The 17,979-nt window shown below is 40.3% G+C and overlaps 1 protein-coding gene across 1 annotated transcript in view; it reads left to right on the plus strand.

Annotated features, from left to right (window-relative positions):
• The first annotated feature begins 2,653 nt into the window (after nucleotides 1–2,653).
• Nucleotides 2,654–17,979, plus strand: part of acvr2ba (activin A receptor type 2Ba) — a 33,222-nt gene continuing 17,896 nt past the window's right edge. Inside the window, exon 1 of the mRNA XM_035531183.1 lies at nucleotides 2,654–3,060. Coding sequence (XP_035387076.1) covers nucleotides 3,009–3,060 — 52 coding nt within the window. The 5' untranslated portion in view covers nucleotides 2,654–3,008. The remainder of the gene's footprint in view (nucleotides 3,061–17,979) is intronic.

Genomic DNA, 17,979 nt, shown 5'->3' on the forward strand with positions numbered 1-17,979 from the left:
ACCACTCATATAAAAGATGACACAAAGGGACTACTCATCTAAATGAAAAGTGAAAGACTGCCCTCTAAAGATCAATGGTCTAATCATATTATGTAATAAAGGGAATAATAACAAAACTATTACCTATATAAACTGAGCACAAGTATCATTATAACTTTGATCAATTGGTCTACACTGCTACTTGAGGAGAAAAAATAAAGTTAAAGAACTAACATATAGCTGGGAAATGTAGTTAAAGTACTAGCCTAGTCACTTGTTTGGAAAAAAACAGTTACAACAGTGCAGTTTAAATATAGCATATTGATTATGTTCAAGAGAGCCTGAGAAATTGCTCAGTCAGGTTAATGTTAAGTACTAAAACTCCATACTCCACCATAGTACTTATGGAGTTTTTGTTTATAGCAAAGTTTTGTTGTTCTGACAGAAATCTAAAAGGTAAAATCAAAGCACAGTTACATGTACAGTCCTTTGTCCAAAACTGATGTCCAACTTAACCTTTGTCCAAACCCTAATTCTGATATTAAACCTTTATGTTGTTTTGACCCTAGGGCTTAGAGCAACCCTAAATTCCAATAATTTTCATATTGTAGATGGAGTACAAAAAAGATTTCAGGCAAAAATGAATGCCATCGTAATGTATTCCAGTCTTTTGAGGTTATATTTGTTTGTTTAGTCACAGGGTTCTTTTTAAATGCAAGTGACTGAATCACAAATACCTTGAATGTGCCAGTGCCAAATATGGTATCATGTGTTGACTGGGGAGCATATGTTGCAGTTTTGGGGGAAAATCAGGATTAACTTTCTACCTGGGGTTGCCATAGTAACTGAGGCACCTGTTTTTACATGGCCTTCAAGACATTTTAAGAGTCAAGATTCCATTAACTTGGGTGGCATCCAAGTCATTTCCCACTGCACAAGTTTTATTGCAGTTGAAAAGAGAGAGCCAATTCAGGCTTGTTTCGATCGTGTCTGATACACAAGGGCATATGTGGGGGTGCGGTGTGTTGGTTGTTTTATCCGTAGGACTGCAGAGCCAGTATATTGCTGGCTTTGCCTGATGACAGTGCTGGTCAAGTCAGTAGACATACATAGTGGATATCTGCGCATATACAATCTTATGAGAACATAGGTTGAAAACAAAGCCATCCAAAAAATTCCCATTCAAAAATATTTGTGTAGTGATCTTTCATGTAATAGCACCTAAGACTTTTATGAACATTACTACAATGACCTTTTTCTTCCACCAAGCAAGTACATCATACATACAACCCTGCAGACTGAATGAAACACCAATCTATTCAAGGCAGTGGTGTTGATGAAAGCAGGGTTGAAAGAGCAATAGAATATGCACAGAAGCACACGTGAAATGAGCATGGAAGGCAGTGGCATCATCACAAGACCTGTGGTGCATGGCGTGTAGAAGAGTGCACCATTTCACCCCTCGTTTGCCTCAGCCAGCTCACACACTCTTACCAGTTGCTGTGCAGTTCTCAAGTGACTACCAAACCTCCAGCTCTCAGTTCGGAAGGCCTACAATCAATACCTCCACTTTTCTCCATACAAAAGAAACTGGTAGTGGAACGCAAGCCAAAAACCATATCATTAGGACTGTTAGCTTTGTGTTGAATCATGTTGGATATTTAATGACTCTACCCAGGTTGTCATATTTTTTATTTGGCTAAGTGCTCCTTGGCAGACCTACTTAACAGATTTTTTTGGACCCACAAGCGCTCATTACTCAGTCTTACTAAGGCGTTGTCGCTCTGAAAGCTACTGCCCTCAGTTACTCTAATGTTGCTGCTGTCACAGTGAGAAATAAGCAGGCAGTCTGACGGGGGTCCAGCCTGCCCAGCCCTCCCTAGGACACCACAACCAAGATTCTGCTAATGTGGATTTATTTGGCATAGCTCAGACCCTCTAATAAGAATCCAGCTCCATGTGTTATTAAAGCTGTGACTGCTTATACTTCCATAAACACATGCACTTGGTTTTCTAGAAGGTATAGCACCTACTTGTTTCATTGGGCCTAGGAAGAGGCATGTTACAAACTAACACTACTCATGTAATTAAAACTAATATGCTTTGTATGATGTGCAATATGCAAACCATTATTCTTCTTAGTATAGTGTATTTCCTTTAACCCTCTTTGTGGGCATAATTTTCTAACACAAGGTTAATGAATTAGGCCAAGTTGAATTAATTAGTAAAAGTCACTTTTGCTTAGGTTCCTTTCCTTATAACAACAACAACAACAGTTATAACAACAACAATAATAATGTTATTTGACACTCCTTATTAACTGCGTTGTTTAATTACGTAATTAATGGAAAATACATGCATACCATTAGCCTAATATTATATTTGAGTTTACATTCGTTATCATGAATGATTTTTATTGATTATTGATTTAAACATACTGTTCTAAATCCTTCATCTTGTCCTGTTCATATATCGAACCATGCCCTTTAAAGCTTAAGTAATATCCTTCACTTTATAGGCCAGTGGTTGCAAGAATATTGTTGTACTCCCCCCTACCCTCGCCTCTTTGATTGCATTCCTCTCTTTGTATTTAAACATCCGGGTTTTCCTACTGGCTGTGCTTACTCTCCCCTCAGAAGCCATTTTGGACTCAGTTCAGTTTCTTGCATGTCAATATCGGACCCTGTCCTTAGCCATTCTCGCTTGCACAGGGAAAAGGTTAATACGCAAATAGGGTAGCGCGTGAATCGCTTCTGTTAAACGCAATTTTTTCCCCCCATTCTGTCGAAGACTTCTTGTCGGATTTGGTCGAGCGCCCAATGGATTTCTCAGTGTTTTAAAGTTCTACCAAGCCCGTGCAATTTTGTTGCATTGGGGGTCTGCGCACAAAACTCGGTGCTGTGGACATCGAAGGCCGTTGGTCATTTTGCTCATTGTTTTTTTTTTTTCGATCATCGTTTTAAATGTTCGTAAAGGAGGGGAGATTAAAAAGGGGAAAATCCGGTGTGTTTCTTTTTAAATAGAGGAATATGTTTGCTTCCTGGCTGACTTTTGCACTTCTTTTAGGAACTTTTTGTGCAGGTAAGATATGTTTATATGTTGTTGTTTTATCTGTTCGGTTAGGTATTCATAGCCACACATTATAACACCTAATGGAATATGGGGCAATTCAAAGACGTGTGATATCCGATGTTTGTTGTCTTACATTTTAGCCTCTCATGTCAATTGATCTCGTCACAGAATGTTGTAATTAGGCAGATACACAGTCAAAGTTATTTTGCCTAATCCCCCCATATTTCCTCTCGTGAGTGGTATGGATTTCTACTACACTGAATGGCTTTCTGAATACGAACTAGATTAAATGCCATTTGAGAAATGTCGCCTGCTATAGGCTATATCCTAACGGATGTCCATGTCACTTCATAAAAATATGTAACTGATCAAGTCTGACACGGACGGAATTAATTGATGATCTCTTGAGTTGCTCAATGTTGTCGCAATATAATGTATGCAGCTAGTACATGGGCAGATATACGGGTCCATTCTCAACGCAGGCTGTTGGGTTAGGCTGCACTTTTTCGGTGAGCCGTGTGTGTGGCGGGGGTGTGTGTGTGTGAATGAATCCCACCACTGATTGTACTTACTATTACCGCTCATGTGGCCCAGTTCTGAGTACTAACACAAAGGGGAAGGTGGGATGGGTGGTTTGCTGGAAAGCGGCGAGTGCTGCTACGATTGTCTTAGTTTGTTGTTGCAGCATATCGTGTTGATCGTCGCATAACTAACGCGTGATTGGAGTGATTTTTTAGGAGCGTGTGACTTGTGTGTGCAGAGCAATTTGTGATATTTGTTTAGAGAGCCTACATGCTTAGGAAGAGCATTCTCCGTGTGCTCTGCCTTTCATGAATTCACTCGCCTGACATCGATTTGTCTCCTTTATGTCCATGTGAATTTAATGAACATGCGTTCTGCAAGTATGCTTTCCTGCCCGTTTACCTCAAATAGAAGTCCGTGAGACCGTTTTACTGCAGTAACGTGGATTTGCCTTTTACTCGGCACTGCTTTGTTGGGCAGTTTCTTCCTTGTTTTGGTCACTTTGGGGGGAGGGGTAGGCTATACAAGAAGTGGGAACGCGTATGTATTTTTAAAATTCTTATCATATAAAAGCTTTCATATCTCTGTTTACGAAAAACCCCTTTTAAATATTATACAGTATTTGTCTTAACAAGCCAAAAATGGAGCATTCCGTTGTTGTGTATACAGAATGCAGGAGAAGGGGCCATGGGTAGTAAGATCGAGCTTAGTCTATATGTGTGCAGTGTTGCCAGAGAGGGAATGTAAGGACAGCCAAAGCCAGTTTTGACCTCAAAATAAGCTTGTGTATAGATTTGGTGTAGCCTTTTTTGTGGTCCTTTATGCCTTAACATGCATCTTGAATGGTGGCTATCTCTTGGAAGTATTCCAAATAATTAATGTCTTTAATTTTTGTACATATAGTATCCTTTGCTTTGCGGAGTCAAGCTACATGAGAGTACATAAATATACTTAATTATACTTTGGTTTGAAAACTAGTGTGTTTTTTTGATGCATTTGCAGTCCCAGCAGAATTATCCCAATAGGGACAAAACATTCTTAATAAAATAACTGCAACATATTTAGTTTTATCAGACTGCTAAACATCTTTAAGACCAGATGGAGTACATACTGAAGAATTATCAAAGATTAAAAGATTAAAGTGAAGTCCATTTAATAAGAGTACCAATTAAAAATGTTTAGTATTCTTGGACAGAAATTTTAAGGAGCGCACTCTTGAAACTGAAGAGGTATGATCTGTGACTTATTGGTGTGAGCTTAGGAGCTTTCCAAATGCAACAGAAAGTCATTCTCAGTAGTTTGAAAGCAAAAAACTAGAACCACAGACAGCTATATATAATGATACAACACCGTTGCTGGTGCCCTGTAGATGCAGAGTCTTCAAAGCAGCCAATCTGTGAAATGCGATAACCGAACAATCTGCAGGCTCATAGAAATAACCATTAACTGGACAATTTGCAGTGAAGAACCATAACTTATTAGGTTGAACAATTCTTGCAATTTAGAAAGGTACAGTATATTTGTACCAGTTTTTACTGAAACAGGTAATGCGTCCTCAAGATTATGTGGTGTGTTATGAGCATATTAAAACATTGTCCCCTTGCCAGCTGTTGTTAAATATTCATTCGTGGCCTTAAGATCATTGCCTTTCCTGCTTCATATTTGCAGACGCGAATAAAATGTTTTAGGCAGTGCTCATTCTTCAGCAGATACTTTAATTAATTGACCATTGTTGAGTTCCAGGGCCATGTGACCCCCACCCCCAGAAAAGAAACATTGCGAATTGTGTGCTGACTCTCAATGCCTGTGAGGGCAGTTTATGTAATAACGCAGGTCTGCAGGAGCACAGCACTGGGACGCTGATGGCACACCCCACCACTGTGTCCTCTCTCATTTGCTGATCATTGATGGCGGAATTGTAAATGGTTTTGCAATGCTGTGAGGGGGCCCATAAAACTTGTTGTTTTGGCTTCTGCCTGCATTGTGTAATGGCCTTTTCTGAGTGCATTCCAAGGCTGGCTGGCTAGTGGGGGTGGGGGAGGGTGAGTGAGGGCTGGGTTCAGGCATAGAGGCTCTATGCCTTTTAAACAAGTTCTTCAGTGGAAACAAAAGAGGCCCGTTCCTGATGGCTTCTGCTTCTGCCTTTGCTGCTGTTTAGCTCTGTCAGCCTGTTGGGTTGCATGAACCTGGGGCTCATCTTAGCCATAAACTGCCTATGATGGCAGAGCATCAGGTGGAGCAGGGACTGCTGCTGCCATCTCGCACGCGTGTGTGTGTGTGTGTGTGTGTGTGAGTGAAGGAGAGATGGCGAGGGAATGAGGAGTGGAGAGAAATTAACATGGGTGACCTAGCATACTCACACATCCATGATTGTGTGCATATATCACAGTGTGAGTGTAGGCATGTCAGGAATTAGTGTTGTGTGTGTTTTTTTTTTTTTAAGTGCCAAATTATCAAGTGAGTGTCAGAGATGAGAACATGGTATTTGTGATGTCATGGATGCTTAGCTCAGCTAAGAAAGCAATTGAATCACTGACCGTAAGATATGCCTGTATGTTTGTGTAAGCCATATTTTTTCAAAGGGTTGTCCACATGGTCAGGTGGTGGTGGGGGAGGGGTGCCAACGAGAGGATGCAGTTGCTCTCTAAGCTAAAACAGCCGCCATTTAGCCTAGTTAAACTGCAAAGCAATGGAAGAGCTCATCACTGCACAGGGTCACTTTGCTGGCTAATTTACAACATATTTGTTTGCGTTTTCTGTCATGGAGAGATTCTGTGGTACATGGTTAGATGGTGGGGGAGGGGATGAAGAGGGAGAGAGAGAGGGAGGGAGGGAGAGGAGGAGGTTACAGAAGGAGATGGGGGATGGGTAGCATCAAAAATTTAAAGAGACAGTGTGTATATATTTTTTATGCCACTGTGCATCAAGGATGTTGAGCTGGAACATATATGGCATTGTCACTTCAGAGTGATGGCTCCAGAGTTGGGTAAGCTTTTCATCCTAGCACAGAGGAGGAAAGGTCCATGCCTTCACAACCAGTTTTGATAGGAAGCAAGATATCTTCTATCAAAATAGAGATAATATGAGCTAGGTTCACATTTTATGGCAAGAAGAGTTATGGTCTCTTTGCATGGGGGTCTAATCTGGTTTACTTTGTCATCAGATTTGTAGACTTTGTTCTGTGAAAAGCACTAAGGTGTATATTTACTGCATCTGCATTCCCATTTCAGTACCAGTTATTGATGGAAAGTGTTTGAGAGAAAATCTTTCATCTCATCTGCACATGTGCAGAACATAACATGAGCTCAATCAAAGAAAAATGTTCAAAAGATATGTGATCTGCTCAGTCTTGGGATGGGGTTGAAACCACTTCAACTGGATCTTTACCTCCCTAATTATTATTATTATTATTATTATTATTATTATTATTATTATTATTATCATTTTTTTTGGTAGGGATGCAAAGATGCCAAAATACAAGCTAACAAACATTTTGGCATCAGAATTTAGCCAATACAGAAATTGATATAATGTTTGCACTGATTTGGGGCCTACTCATACATTATGTTACATGTGGTGGAGATACAGGAAAAATGACCTGGGCATAATGACTTGTGGGAAATGTGAACAACTGCATACTATTTCAGTGAACTGCATTTGCAGTTTTTGTCAGTCACAATATCTTTATTCTGGCAAATAAAATGCCCTATTAGCAAACAAACTGGAAACACAGCAGCTTTTAGATAGATTAACAGATTAATCAGTTGATTCGTTTGCTTCTGGCAAACTAATATCTCTTAATAAGGTTAACCCAGAGAGTTATGTTTAATTAGTTTCCATGGCTCTTATTTGTTTTAGGATAGACCTTAAAACAAACTAGATACTGAAAGAAAAGAGGCAGATCGAAGTTCTTGACTGAGGTCCATCAGTGTTTTGTGCATGTAGATCTGTGGCAGGCTTTGTTCTTATTGTAATAATCTTGGTGTCATCTTTTTACATGTAGAAGGTTTATACATCTTAGGAATTCCGTCAGTAATTCAGCCTCAATAAGCACTGTGTGAAAATTCATCAATTAGCTTGGCCGCTAAATTCTTTCTAAGAATAATTTCACGTGGTGTTGTAAAGATCTTTTGGTACATATATCTCCTGTTGTGCAAATGCTTTTTCATTGCTTATTTTGACAGAATGTCAGCATGAAAAAAGCAAATAGTTTCTGGGAAGTGTTAGCATTATCAGAACTGAGTCATGAGGTTCATTCATGGCTTATATAGCTTTATAAGTGGTGACATTACATATGAAACATGAACAGAACAAATTTGCGCTCAAAATCCACATACAAAAGATATTTATATCCTCTGAGACTCTGAACAGAATCTATGAAAGGGTGCTACTTCCTTCCCTAAATAAGCCTAACCTACTGAAGTTGCAATGCAGATTTGTTAAAGTAGATTCAATCATAATCTATACAATTAGGAGTTTCCTTTTGGGAGCACAAGGAGGCAGTAATGTGAGGAATAGGCTTGCCCATGAATCCATTCAGATGCCAGAAACCAGCTATAGTTATGGAGTTTCAAACTGGTTACCATTTGGAGTGGATTTTTGCTAAAAAGTCATTTTTATATTTTCAGTTTCATGCTATGTAAGGTCTTAGATATTCAACATGGAATGTTAGGAAAAGGGAATAAAATGCAGTGCTTCACGTAGAAAGAGAAGGGAACAATGTTAAGATGTTTCCCCATTAGTCTATAATTTACTCCATGGCTTCCCTCCTAATTTGTTGCAGATGCCTCAAAATCCACATTCCAAATATGAGCTAATTTGATAAGTGGGCATGAATGTTTGCATTCCGTCAAAATGTCTGTGGTTTGCCCAGCATGTCAGACTTTAGATTCGGTTTTGTTCAAGTTAGTAAAATGGCACTTAAATAAACTCCCATATGTAGAGAATATAATAGGGAAATTGCATAAACCATGAAAAAGGTTTTATCTGTATGAGTGTAAAATGCCTGGTGAAGTCACACAGCATTTAAGTTGGGAAATGATCCAAATTATAGTCAGGGAAGAAAGCTCTTATTGATGATCCTGTGTGGCTGGCTGGTTGCATCTGATTGCTTGCATCATAGTTTCACTAATGATCTATTAATGGCTTTTTTAAATAGAGTGGATTGTGGCCAAGAAAAGTCGTATGGGTTTTCTCCATTTTTGTAACAAACTTGTTATCTGAAGAGCTGAGGTAAGGGACCAAAGTGAAAATAAATTTTGGGATAAGGACTAATGGTTTCAGCAACATTTGAAGATTTAAAGCTATGTAGAGAACCTAATTGGTCTCCTTTCCACTCTGTTTGGCAGGGTTTTCACTAGGGCTGCACAATAGCTTGCGTGAAAGGTTATCGCTAAATCGGCCATTACAGGACTGATATGGCAGAAGGCTGCAATATGTAAATGATCCTTATAATAAACCCAAAAAAATATTTATTGTGTGCTCTGAGTATCCTGACCAAGTGCAGCTGTTTCAGCTAAGTGTTCTGTGAGTGTTTTAATGAGTCACTGTGTTCTAACAAACATACAAATTAATACAGGCCAGTCTTTCACTATGTCACCAAGTTCACCACTGTACTACTGTTTATACTTGTGTAGTAGAGACATCTAAGACACAAACGACCTCATGTCTCACACTTTCCTGTTCTGCTGGAACATTGGAGAGAGAACTATGTAATGTTTCCTTTTGTGTTGGAGTTTGTAACATTCCAAAATATTACGACAAAAAAAGAGACACTGTTATGAGTCTGAGTGATGATGATTTCCTAAGCATGAGAGAATCTGCAGCTGTATCTTGCCTAGGCAGCAGGTGTGAATGCAGATGTCTTTACATGCATGGAGGATTGGCCATGTCATGCTTATGTTGTCTGAGATGCTGATTTCTGGGTACTGCAGTTCAATCACACAGTTCCTTATAGGCATTCCATGTTCTGTGTTTTCCTTTGTCACATGCTTCAGGCCTGCTTTGTGTTTACAAATGAAGCCCCTTGCACACCAAGCCTTGGATGACTTCCCAGGGTTCCATGCTTTTGTGTTCCCCAACTCCATTATTTCCCTAAATTAGACAGCAGCGTTTTGAAGTGGCGAGTGCAAGAAATCGCAAGAAATGGCGAGTGCTGTGGTGGCTCAGTGGTGTGCTGATGAGAAGGCTCACTGCATGCACCCGTGTGATTTGTTTGCCTTCGCCCATAATTCTTATCTGCGTCTGAGCTGCATGGTTGGAATGGGGGACATAAACAAAGATCTTCTGCAGGCCTTATCTTGCTCGGGCCCAGGGCGCATGCCATGGGTGGCTCGCTGTGTCTGCGTGCCCAGGGACTGGATTAGCCGAGAGGCCGTGCAACTTCATAAAAGTTTTGCGTACAAGAGGTTACCAGTAGGCTTTCTGGATAGGTGCCAGTTGTTTTTCCTTGCATTGTTTTGTGAAGAATCATGTCGAGCCTTATGTGAGTTGATGACCATTTTAATGATTTGTCAAATTAAGTGCTTTTCTCGGGTTATTGATGGAATTGTCTGCGTGTAGCCAAGGCCAGGCCAAGCGAGCATTCTGGGTGTTGGTGTGAATCTCTCCATTTCACACTGACACTGAGCTGATTGCTTAATGGAGCAGTCTCTCTGTGCTCTGTTGTGCTGGACCTTGCATGTCACAGAAGTTTCTTTCTTGCCTGGAATGAACAGCAAAGGAAAGGGGTTGGGCTTTGCCATTGATGCCTCATGTGTGTGTGTGTGTATGTGTGTGTGTGTGTGTGTGTCCCCTGTGGAAGCCATTTGTCTACAAGGCTGGGGCCCTGTCTGGTGGAGTAGGACTGGCCCCTGTGGAGGCCCCCCTGTGCCTTTGTGTCACTATGTCTGTGCTGAGCTATGTCAGGCAGCAGAGGGCTGAATGTCTGAGCCCTGCCCCATGTTGAGGACTTTGGTGAGGGTGGGGTAGAGGCAAAGGGCTCTTGTACACTTACTCACCGATGTCCTTCTGATCCACAGGGGTTTCTTTCTTTAAACAGAGAAAGAATTGAGTAGGCAGGGAAAATGATTTTAACTTAAACATAAGGAATATTTGTTCAACTTTTTTGACTTTTTTATTTATACTTACTGCACTTCTTGATTACAAACACTCTTAAGATCTGTTTTTCTTTTTAATATAAAATGTACAGTTTCATTCTGTAAACCATGTGCAATCACTTGTATTGTCACTGTGTACCTACCACTAAGCAGCCCCATCATTCAGGAATTTATTGATACGCACCACTGTGGCTGTGTAGACAGGCTTTCATACTGCCACTTCAGACACGCAATGTGCTTATTTTCCTGCTTCAACCCTGTACCCCCAGTTGACTAAAGGGCTTTGTCTATTACAATTAAATTTTGTTAAAGGGACAATGTAGCAATTGATTTTCCAACTAAAACACCTGGAAAATAAAGCAAAATAATTTTTTCTGCATCTATTATATATGAAAAATGTTTTCTGAGCTGAAGGAATGAAGCCTGGTGAAAACCTGCAGTGACATACATGGGCACAAAAATCTATTGCCAGCTACAGGAGCCCCAGGTGGTTCAGTCACTCTGTACCTGAACTGTGTGGCTTTGAAATTTCTAATCCGTTTGAATGCCAGAGAGAGGTCGATAAGCCTACCTCAAGGAGCAGTCTTCAGCTAGTGCTCCTGGCCATGGCTCCCTTACACAGGAGGGCTTTTCGGACAGGTTGTGAGCAAACTTAGCTAATGCTTGGATGCCTCATTATTCTGCAACATCCCCCTTATGCCTCAACTCTGAGAGGGATTGTGGGTGGTGGGGTGGGTTTGAGATGGAGATGTGGCATATGCTTGTCTCGTTCCCATCCCTTGCGGCTCCAGATGGAGATGTGCAGTGCGGAGGCGTGACTTCCAGACTCTTTTGGTGACCTCTCCCTCTTGTTCACATAGTGCAGCTGTTGTAGGCTATCAGCAAGCCATCATCTGTCCACACTGTGTCATATTTACGCAAAACAATTGCTTTATGGAACAGCATGACTATATCGATGTAACCACACACCATTGAATAACTCGCCATTGATTTACATAACACAAATGAAAAGACTATTAAATATTTTAAAAAGTGTTTATTGTTTTTAATATTCCCTTTACCTGTAGTCAGATATTTATATATTTATAATATAGTCAAACTATCTGAATTCCCCCAGTTTCATTTTGTAAGCACAGTCTTATGCTAGGTTAGACTGCTGGGTGTATGTGTGTATGTGTGTATGTGTGTATGTGTGTGTGTGTGTGTGTGTGTGTGTGTGTGTGTGTGTGTGTGTGTGTTTTGTTTTGTTTTTTAAATTATTTATTTATTTCTATTATTATTATTATTATTATTTTAAGACTCTAAGGTTGGCTAATTATTCAGCTCATTCAGTGGACTTTGGTATCATCGTCCAGCTGATATTGTGTGCAGGGAGGCTGAAGGACACATGGAGGTAGTAAGACCTTCTTCACTAATGTGGCTATGTGCAGTGACAGCAAGAGAATACCACAGAGAGGTCCCCTTTGTCATGGTAAACCAGGGCTTGACCTCCCACTATGAAGACACTCCAACAATGGCTGCCTACAGATTCTCAGGAAATGGGAGAGGAACTCTTACATGGCCTGAAATGTGCTGGAAATGTCTTGCAACTTTCCCCCACAAGAGGGTTTCAGCTTGAGCCATGTCGTCTCTCCCCCACCATGGGTGTGCCTTATGGCCTGAACTTCCTTCCAGGACCTGCTCGGTCCTGTTATTCAGCATGAAGTTGTGTGGGAGATCGCTCAAAACGTTCAGATTTTAAAAAGTGTGTCTTTAATAGAAACTGTTTATTCTCTTTGGTGCAGCATGAAACTGAAATGGTGTTGTTTCTGATACAGGGTTGAGAGAGGATGTCAGCTCCACGGACCTACAATGGTACTGTTCACTCTGTGGAGGCTCGTTTGCTTCTAAATATGTGCACCATGGGTTCACACTTCATTGAAAGTCAACCAAAGTATATTGACTGCAGTTCACTTAATTGTATGGTTTGTATAATGATGTTTCTGATGACAATGACTTTTGAAGTGGTCAGTGTCTAATTTCATGTCTAAAGGTAGTTTTCAGTGTGGGGGGGGTGGCTGTGGTTCAAAAGGGTGAGGAGCAAGGTTAACGGGCCAACAGGTTACATACTCTGGCCTAAGACAGTATCTGTTGAAAGTGAATGCTGACTCTTCCTGCTTCTGTTAAAATGTATTGGCAAATTGCATGTTGGATGGTGCTTCATTGCCTTGGAACATGACAGTTTTGAAATATGGAATCTATGTACTGCTATTCCAAGCTGTCAGTTAATGGTGATAATTTGTGCTTTCACACCTATTACTTTAGAGTCAGGGTGGTTTTCAGGCCATATCGCAGGGCCATCACAGGTTATTTGTTGCTCTGGGTTGTTTTGGCACTTGTGTTTTACTTGATCGTCAGTGTTCGGTATGCAGCTTTGATCACAGGAATGCCTAATTTAAGATCGCTTTTAGGGCAGCGCTTGACAAGATCTTTCATTCTTCTCATTTTGCTGAGGTTCATTTGGGTACAGGCATGATAAGATGCATACCAGAGTACATGTTTTCAACATGTGTCAGGGTAAGTCATGACCTACTTAAGAACTGTTCTCACACAGTGGAGAAATCCCAGTGTCTGTGTCTAGGTATATGGCCTTTTTAAGATCCAGACCATGTTCACTTTTTAATGCGAAGGAGGTATTTTTCCCCCTGGCAGACTCCAGCTGGCCTTATTATTTCCACCTCCTGAAGACTGGCTGACCTCACACTGCCTCTTTTCTGCAGATGACACCCACAGAATCACCAATTCTCAACCATTACCATTACCCCATCTCCTATCTATCTCTCTTTCTCTTTCTCTCCCTTCTGTATTTATCCAGCATCATTGGGTTATTATTATTATTATTATTATTATTATTATTATTATTCTTAGCTCTGTGGTTATGCGGTTGAGTTGTGGTTGGTATCTTGCCAGTAGCTATAAATAGATTTGTGTCAGAGTTAGCATCTGAATGAGGGGGAGCGACAGAAAAGGAAAAACCCTTTTTGGTATCCAGCTGGCAAGCTGCCAACCACTGCCTGAGTGGAGCTGAGCAGCAGAGTGGTTTTGGAGGTGATTGAGTAAAGAGGAGTGAAGAGCTTGCTTTTTTGGGGGGTGTGTGTGCACGTGTGCGTGCGTGTGTGTGTGCGCGTGCGTGTGTGTGCACACACGGTCTCTTTAAATAAAAGGCCTTGTGAATGAGAAGAGTATCCTTGTGTTGTTGTCAGTGCCTCTCTAGCCTAGCTGAGTAGGGCGACACCATTATTGTCATCATGTATTTCATTCAGTATCAATCGTGAGTAAGCAGCTGTTCATTATGATCTCACAGTTGCCACTGGAAATAGGAACTTTGGGTTTCCCAAATGAGCAATCAGTGTCTTAGTATTTGGATTTTTATTGGACATGCAATATTAGATGTCCTGGCGGAATAATATAGTTGAAATGGATTAACTTGTATCGACTTTTAGGCTGTACAGAATATATAGCCAACTCGCTAAAATAAACTTCCCATGCTTTGGATGAAGGACAGCAGACCAGTGTTGGTTGGGGCTCCTTTGTGCTCATGCATATCGTCATTGAATTCAATTTTTAAGAATACGCATACACATATATAGCACAGCGAAACATATGGTGCATTAGCCAGATGTAGCCTCTGTGTGTCTGGGATGGTGTATTATCATGCAAACTGCCCGTATCCACATCATTACTAGCTTTTGTGGTCAGCAGATGTAGGGTCAGACACACATCCATAGAAATGCAAATGGTGGTGTGTAATCATATAGATTTTGTAATGTGTGCTCTGTGTTGGGAACACAAGTAGGCCTGTGCTTTTGAGGGAATAAGCACTTATCTGGGTTTTGAAGTTGTGGTGGGATTTGCTTTTAAGCTCATTTACTGCCTCTTTAGAAGATTCAGATCAATTAATGGCCAAAGGCTACGGAGTGTGTTGGGAGAAATTCCCTTTGCTTGCTGTGAAAAATGCTTGAGAACCTTGCCTACTAGCTGAACTCCAGTGACCTTCATTCAGTTGGTAGAACAGTGGTGGTGTGGAGTGTGAGCACAGAATGGTCTTTTTCTGAACCACTGTATTGAATAGTGCACCCTGGCATTAACAATTTACAAAACGGTGTAGTCTTGTGTTTATGCAGAAACAGGAAGTTGTGATGAAAAATGTGATGGCTATGTTTGATATGGGAACATACCAGCCAGGTCTGGTGCATATTTGTGTTTACACTAGTTAGAGTTCACACATACTGGACCGAATTTTGAAAGGGAGAGTAATGGAGTTACAAGGGTAGTTTCTGTCCGTCAGATCTACAGAATCCCAGCTTGATGGATTTATGCAAAGAATACACCAAAAGACTTTGAAAATACTATGAAAAGACTTTTAAAAGACTAAAGTCTGAGAACCTTGAATCTAAAGACAGTGTGTCATTAGTCACAGAATTTTGTCACAGACTATGATTTTGCTAAGACAGGGAATCACTATTTGCAAGACTGCAACTAGATTCCTTCTGAGATTTTCCCCATCATGCTCCTGTTGGAAATGTACAAGAAGCCAACCAGTTAAACATTGAAGGAGAAACAGAAGCATCTTTTGACAGCCCAAACAACCAAAAAGAAAAAGACAGAAATCTTCTACTTCTGAGGCCTCCCTGGAGTCTTATCCATGTTGCATCTACCCTCCAGAGATGTTCCTATACCTTCTTTGCTGCTTACTGTTTGGTGTTCAAGAGAACTCACCTATTGACAATTTCACATCACTATTTGCACAAGCTAAGACTAAAAGCTCATGATAATATTAACACGGATGATTTTATTGGAACATCTAGATGAGAAAAAACAGACTTAAGACATCCGTCCTGACTACCTTACACCAAAAAAATAAGATGTCAGGAGCGTGTCACAATTCTGTTAAAATTCTCATGATTTTATTCAAATAACAGGTTCCAGCTCTATACTTCCATCATATGAACCTTTCTTCCAAGCAGATGTGTTTTATGTCTACCGTTCTCATTTAAACTCTTTAGACAAGTTTTGTGTGGTAACACGTTACACCCATATTGCCAAATATCTGTGGCTAAAATGTGCTAAAACGATCTGTCCTGTTTATTTTAATAGTTAATGTGGTCTAGATATGCTCTATATTGGCCTGTCTGATTAGTATGTAATCATTATGTTTACGAGACCATTTCAAGACACATTTCACATCTCACAGTTCACCAGTCTCACACACCAGTTCTAGACCACCTAAATCTCAATGAATAAGGATAATCGATCGCTTGAGAGAACTTTAAGGTTTGTTTTTCTTCTGACAGCTGTTGTAATGGGTCATTTAGAGTAACATGAATAATGTATCCACTACTTAATGTTTTATGTAAGCTACAGTGAACATGACATCCGTATAGAGATTGCTTTTAGACTAAACAGACAATGTTGAAAATAAAATATGTAAAGCTAGGCCATGTACTCATGCAGCAAATCCCAGCTACTGAAAGTGGTTGGTATAGTGTAGTGTGTATCATTGCTCGTTCTCCTATGGGGGACTGGGGTTCAGTCCTCTGCCTGAGCAAGTGTACCATGCTATGTCATTATAAGTCCTTGGGCAAGACTACCAGCATTACATTTACCTACCTCTATAATATGATTAAATTTTACATTGGATAAGAGTGTCTGCCAAATGCACAAATGTAAAAATGCTCAAAGCATGAGACATATGTCCATGGCAGCATGTGCTGAGTCTGGGTCATTGCCTGTACAGGCCTTATGTTAAGTCTGGGAATTCCCTGGCCTTGAACTCTAGTGCTATTATTTCTAGGTGTCATTGCAGAACACAGGAGGATGTGCCTTGCAGAGTTTCGAGTAAATCTGTTATGAGGCTGTCAGTGTAGGTGTTTTTGTTTTCTTGGCTGTCAGCCTCTTCCTGTCACCTTCTTCATTAGTAAATATTATCACTTGCCCTAACATTCCACTCGTACACAGTGTTAATACTGGTCATGTTTCATGTCAAGTGCATGTTTAATAATCCTGACTTTGTGTATGGCGAGCTTTTGGCTGTGTGAAGGACAAACACAGCACGTTGTGTTTCTGAGCATATTTACTGTTTTTCTCATGGCATGACCATGAGTATACAAGAACCTATAAAGATGATCACTGCTGTAGTCGCTGATAGATTTATAAAGGAGCCTGCAAGAAGGCAATGGAGATAAATTTAGAGCAGATGATGTATTCACAGATGTCCCCATTCATCCATCGAGCTGTTGGAGGAATGTGATTACACCCTGCTCTGTGGAGTGACGTAGTGTGGCAGACTTGATCTATGTTGCTTGCTTTCCTCTTGGACCATGCTGGAAGCATGTCGGCATGTGTTTGTAGATTGTGATATCCAGATGATGCTTTGCTGTGGTGTTGCAATCACTGACATTGGACATGTGAAAAATCCCATTAATTCATATTATGACTTTGTTTTAATTTGATAATACTTTATTTCTGTTTTATTGCATTTTTGCTCCTTGCAAGGAAAAGTATAGCATACTTTTTTGGAGCATGATCAATGCTTATTTTAGAGCACTACTAATTAATGTTGGCATGTAATGTTGGCATATTGAGGGCAGATCTTCTATAATTTGCTGTGGTGTACAAATACATTTTGATGCTAAGATGTTTTTTGGGGAGGATGGGACATAATAGGCAACATTTTGCAAGGGTTGAACAAGTCAGAAGATAACTCTTAGGCCTTACCCTTGCCCTCAACACCTGTGTGTGTTTTAACATGTTTGTGTCATAACAAAGTGCCTCATGGCCTTTGCCATCATATAATAGACTGTGGACAAGAAGTGAGAACCAGACCCTTTTAAATAAGCAAAAGATTCCCTTACCTTTAGATATTTCTGGATTAGGAGGATTTAAGGGCCCTATAATAAGACCTTGTTGTTGTCCAGAGTTCTCGTTCTGGCTAGGGTTGCCAAGTAAAGCTTGTATACTAAATTTTTTGGACATTTTTTTGGTTCTAAGTGGTGGTAAACGACAATGTGGAACTAGTGGTTTGACTTTCTCTAAGGGCTTCATCCTTATAAGATACTTGAAAGTGAGGGATTTTTATCTGTGAAAAGGTCACATTTGAGAATTTCCCTAGTCTGCATTGCTACTTTTGGACTGTCATTTTTGTCAGCTGCTCTCTCTCCTTTTGTCATATACATCTAGATTGCATTACAGGAAGGAGTTTAGCCATCAGTATCTCATCACAGTACTTTAGCAAGATCTTGTAACAATATTTGCCACAATGTACATCAAA

This window comes from Electrophorus electricus, chromosome 10 (genome assembly GCF_013358815.1).
Source record: "Electrophorus electricus isolate fEleEle1 chromosome 10, fEleEle1.pri, whole genome shotgun sequence".
In the NCBI taxonomy this organism is placed as follows: Eukaryota; Metazoa; Chordata; class Actinopteri; order Gymnotiformes; family Gymnotidae; genus Electrophorus; species Electrophorus electricus.